General features: G+C 38.5%; 1 protein-coding gene across 1 annotated transcript; it reads left to right on the top strand.

Moving 5' to 3' along the window:
• The first annotated feature begins 499 nt into the window (after window positions 1-499).
• LOC130945623 (putative disease resistance RPP13-like protein 1) lies at window positions 500-2,265 on the top strand. Its single transcript, XM_057874329.1, has 2 exons — window positions 500-1,339; window positions 1,417-2,265. The coding sequence occupies exons 1-2, from the start codon at window positions 500-502 to the stop codon at window positions 2,263-2,265; spliced, it is 1,689 nt and encodes a 562-aa protein (XP_057730312.1).
• Window positions 2,266-5,706: the final 3,441 nt, after the last annotated feature.

Genomic DNA, 5,706 nt, shown 5'->3' with positions numbered 1-5,706 from the left:
TTGTGAAAAAGTATTGTTCACAATTTCGCGCACCAATAAGCATGTCCTTGTTAAGGCGGATGCTGATCATATACATGAAGTTAAGGCATTGAATTCTCAATTCTGATGATTCTCTTCGGCTTTTCAGCCTGAATGGCTTCAAGCAAAACTGCACTATAGAAGCAGAACAAGTTGAGTTGTCCAAGAGAGTGCTTAACTATTGCAAAGGCCTCCCTTTCGCATTGAAAATCTTGGGTTCCTTTCTTAAAGGAAAAACTCAACAAGAGTGGGAAAGTGAACTGGCCAAACTTGAAAAGATGCCTGATGAAAAAATCCAAAGTATATTGCGACTGAGTTATAATGAATTAGATCATAATGATCGAAATATATTTTTGGAACTTGCATGTTTCTTTGATACAAATACAGAAAAAGAGCAGATAAAATCTCTTCTTGATTGCTGTGGATACACAACTACTATTGGATTGACAAATCTTTGTCAATGCATCACTTAATTCGAGAAATGGGCCGTGAAATTGTTCGCGAAGAATGTCTAAATGATCCAAGAAAACGCAGTAGACTATGGAAGTTTTCTGAAGATGAGTGTAGGATTCTTCCTGCATTGAAAATAAATTATCATTATCTCCCTTCACACTTAAAACGATGCTTTGTCTATTTTTCTTTATATCCCAAAGATTATGAATTCAATAGAGGTGAATTGATATTGTTGTGGATGGCTGAAGATCTTTTGCAACAACCAAAGAGTGGAAGCATTTTAGAAGTTGGTTATAAATACTTCAATGATTTAGCTGCACGATCATTCTTTCAACCTTTAAAGAATGCTTATAAAAATTCATTTGTGATGCCCTATCTCATGCATGATATAGCGAGATTCTATGGTGAAAAGTTCTTTGTTAGAACCTTTGAAGTCGAGAATGTAGGCAAACATGATGCTAAAACTCGTCATTTGTCATATGATCTCGGTGACAATGACTCTGTCTCAAAGATCTCAGAAGCATGTGATAGTTTACGTCATGCAAGGACTCTGTTGAAAATCAAGAAATACCGTGAACACAAAGAGGGAATTGATACTTGTCACTTACTAGCACAGTTGAAGCACTTACGTGTTTTGTCATTTGCATCATTTAAAATTGATATATTGCCTGATTCAATTGGTGAATTGATCCACTTGCGCTATTTGAATCTCTCTAACACACTTGTCATGTCATTGCCCGAGTCCTTGAATTCTTTGTACAATTTACAAACATTGAAGTTGGCAAACTGTAAAGAACTTAAAACGTTTCCCTCCAACATGCAAAATCTTGTGAAATTGCGTCATCTTGATATTTCCCACACTTATTTGGTAGATATGCCAAAAAAGATGAGCAACTTAAAAGATTTGCAATTTTTAAGTGACTATACTGCGGGCAAACATGAGAGAATGGGATTGGAGAATTGGGAGAGCTAGCAAATCTTCATGGCTCATTGTCGCTTGCGAAATTAGAGAATGTTGAGAATGGTGGTGAAGCATCAAGTGCAAGAATGGATGAGAAAATACACCAGAATGCTTTAAATTTGGAGTGGTCAAGGTCAATATTTAAAGATAGAGAGTTTTGGAATTCCAGAAGTGAAAGAGATGTACTTGACAAATTACGTCCTCACAAAGACTTGAAGGTGCTATTCATCAAGGGTTACAGAGGTAGCATGTTTCCGGATTGGGTAGGGCACTCTTCGTACTACAACATTACTAAGTTGGAGCTGAGGCGATGCAGGAATTGTATGATGCTTCCTTCATTTGGACAGTTACCCGCTCTAACGAGATCGGAGATTTCACATTGTGATATGGTGAAGATGATTGGTGGTGAATTCTATAAGGGTGATGCAACTCATCATCCAAAGACACCCTTTCGATCCCTTAAATATCTCTCATTCTCTGATATGAGTTACTGGGGGGAATGGGAGTCATATGAATGTGATGATGCACCATTTCCTCAACTTGAGGAACTTTGGATACATAACTGTCCTATATTAAGAGGAGATTTGCCCACTTTCCTTCCGTCTTTGAAATCACTCTACATTGTTAGATGCGAGGAGCTTGGTTATTATCTGCCAAGAGCTCCCATCCTACGCGAATTAACAATAGATGGCAAACAGAAAGCAAGAATGCGGGACCTACCACTTTCCATGTTAGAGAGACTATTGGTTAATGGAGAGCAGCAGGTGGAGTATGTGATTGAGGCCATGACCCACACCCAACCAACCTCTCTCATACACCTACAGATCTCATAGTGCTCATCATCCATATCATTTCCAGGGGATTCTTTACCCCCTTCATTGGAAGAGCTATCAATTGAGGATTGCAAGAATGTAGAATTCCCAATGCAACACCAACAACATCAGTCACTAAGGAGTCTTAGAATAGACAACAGCTGCAATTCACTTACATCCTTGGCATTGCCAGCGTTCACAAATCTCAAGTATCTCAGAATCGCAAGCCGTAAAGATTTGACATCTCTGGAGGTGTCACAGTCACAGTCCCTTGAATACTTATCAATTTCAGAGTGCCCTAAGCTGGGGAAGATAATAAGGCTGCCTGGCTCTTTAAGGGAACTCTCCATCAGTAACTGTCCGTTGTTGGGTGAAGGCATAGGGAGGAAGGACCCCCCACATTTTGGCCTTCCATTTCCCACATCCCTAACATCTATGTCAATAGGAGACGGATTCGCAAAGACTCAACATCTTAAAGCAGGTAACTCTTTTGCTATCTCTCTATATCCTAAACCCACTTCATCTTCTCCAACATCATATTCATTCTCTCCTATGTAATCTTTTTTTAATTTCCAAATTTCTATTTCTCATTCAAATTCTGTGTCTCCTACTCTTATTGCAGAAAACACAAAACTGATTCCTCTCTTTTTACACTGTTCATCACCACTCTACTCGATGCCTACTTTTGGGAACATATAGTATGGGTATACAATGTCAATTTTCGTCTTTTTTCCCCCTAATTTCTTCTTCTTTGTTCTTCATGTATAGGGATATTTAATGATTCTTCTGGGACTTATCAATTTACTGCAGTTCGGTTGTGCAACTCCATTCTTGTAAGGATGCTTTCTGTCTCTAACATCTCTCTATTGAAGCTTGTTTTGTTAATTCAACAATCATACCTTGAGAATGATGAAATCTTTCCCTTCCATTTTTTACCTTTTCTATTTTAATGGTTTTTTTTTCTTATTTCAATCAGCTACTTTTGCTCCATGCCTTGTCTTACACCCAAATGGAAGGTCTTTCATTATCTTTCTTCGTGTTGCTCCTGCTTGCTTGCCCGTGCCCTTTGTTAGATTTGGTATAAGTTTATCATCTTATTATTAATTATGTTGAAGTAAGAAACTAATAAACTTTGTGAGAGTTAAGTCCCATTTTAGTCCCTGAGATTGACGAGTTGCACTGATTTAGTCTTCCAAATTCCGATTGCACTTAATTAGTCCCCCAGATTCGAAAAAATGTACCACGTTAGTCCTTAGCCATATTTCCATCACCGAAGGACTGACGCCGTTAGTGACATGGCCAAATATTGCCACGTTGGACACACTAACGGTTATATGACGTGGCTTAAGGTTTGATTTGCTCCATTTTGGTCCTTATCCCCCTTTTAAAACCTAAGTTCATCCTGTGACCTCATCATCTTCTTCTTCTTCCTGTTTCTGTCTGGTTCTTCGTCTCCTGCTCCCTTCCGAGTTTACCATCATGATTGCAAGTGGGAACCAGAGTTCCATGCGGTCCAACACAAGGAGTTCCAGCCGAAGTAGAGCATCGGGTGTTCCACAGTGGTGTGGGTGTGGGTGCCGCCCTATTCTTCGGTGGTCCACAACAGAGGTTAACCCTAACAAGCCATTCTTTGGGTGCCCTAACTACAATATTAATGGTAAGAGGTGGTGTGGTTTGTTTGTCTGGGCTGACATTGGAGAAGAAGACCTCAGAGGAAGGGTAATTTCTACTGTGGATGGTGACCAAGTTAGGGTGGATTTGGCTTGGAGAATTGGGAAGATAGAGGCTGAAGTTAGAACCCAAAAAAATGTATATTTTAGTTTTGGCTTTGTTTATAGTATTTGTTGTTGGTTTTATGTTGGTGGTTAAAGCTTGAAGATGAGTTTGTGTTACTGTGTTCAGTGTGAAAGTGTATTAGAAGAAAGAAAAATTCTCTTTCTCAAATTTCCTAGTAGTTTTCTGTCATTCAATGAAATTGTTGAAAAAAATTGCAAAAAATGCATCTGATGTAGCATAATTGAAGCTGGAAGAAATTGTCATAATAATAATAACCATATCAATAATTTTTAACAAAAGTAACAATAATCCTGCCATATTAATGACAACTTAGCTAATTCCAAAATACACCTTAGCTAAAGGACACAGAGTGTCATTATTGTCATATTGTATTCAAATATATTAAAAGTCTACTGCCATAATATTCAGCCCACAAAACCTACAAAACAAAAAGTATGATTCACAAAAAGATTCAAAATTTCATCCAAAATAGGCTGCACAGATTAGGTACATCTTCATTTCTTCTTCATCAACCAGCCCATCATTCTTTTCACCCATGAAACACATCTCTCTCAACTCATCATCACAATTCAGAACTCTTAACCCAATGTCTAATCCTCCCGGGCACATGCCACCAACATTCTCCTATCCTATCATATCCTAGTTCTTTATAATAATTTCTCACCCAAAAAACATATAAAGTATCTACATCAATGTCACCAACGCATGCCTTCTTATCAGGAGAATATATAGTCATCCCGTTTTTATCTTTCTGAAACTTTCCCCCATGGTGGAACATAATATCTAAGTGCACATCCATCTACATTATTTAAAAAAAAAATTCAGCACTATTCCACACAATGATCCTTTTAAGATAGTTTTCATCAACTACATTCATACATGACAGAGAGATATATCGAAATAAAACACATTTATCCACCATCGGAACAAAGCATGAAGACAAACCCCAAAAAACAGTGGCAGACAACATCAAAATAAAACCTTAGCCCAAATTCCACTACAAACCTTAGGTAAAAACAATATACAAAGCAATAAACTATGATCAACAACCATCAACGCATTCCCTAAAATTTGAAAAAATAAAATTTTAAAATCTGCACTAACCTCGGTGATGGAACAAAAGCTCCTTGTAGCGGCAAAGTACCTCCTCAGACAACTGTACAGTGTTCACTCGTGATCCAGCAGTCTCCAGGAATCCTATTGCAGTTACTCGTTCCTATTTTCAGTGAGTAACGGAAGAGAGACGTTTTTCCTCTGTGTCACTCAAGGAGGAGTTGAAGACGAAGAGTGGAGACAAAAGAAGGAGAGGCCAACGTTTTGTTTTCCATCGCATAGAAACGACGTCACTCAAAGGGGTTTTTTAGCGCCAATTTAGAAACGACGCCGTTTCCTAGTGTCCAGCGTGGCAATATTTGGCCATGTCACTAACGGCGTCAGTCCTCCAGTGACGGAAATATGGCTAAGGACTAACGTGGTGCATTTTTTCGAATCTGGGGGACTAATTAAGTGCAATCGGGATCTGGAGGACTAAATCAGTGCAACTCGTTAATCTCAGGGACCAAAATGGGGCTTAACTCACTTTGTGATGGCATACATTTATGGTTGAGTTAATGTGTACTGAGCAAAAATTGTATGAGTTGTTATAATGTGTTTGTTTTGGTGCAG

The sequence above is a fragment of the Arachis stenosperma genome, chromosome 8 (assembly GCF_014773155.1).
Source record: "Arachis stenosperma cultivar V10309 chromosome 8, arast.V10309.gnm1.PFL2, whole genome shotgun sequence".
Taxonomy (NCBI): Eukaryota; Viridiplantae; Streptophyta; class Magnoliopsida; order Fabales; family Fabaceae; genus Arachis; species Arachis stenosperma.
The sequence above is the reverse complement of the archived record's forward strand: the minus strand, read 5'-3'. Positions and strand labels throughout refer to the sequence as shown.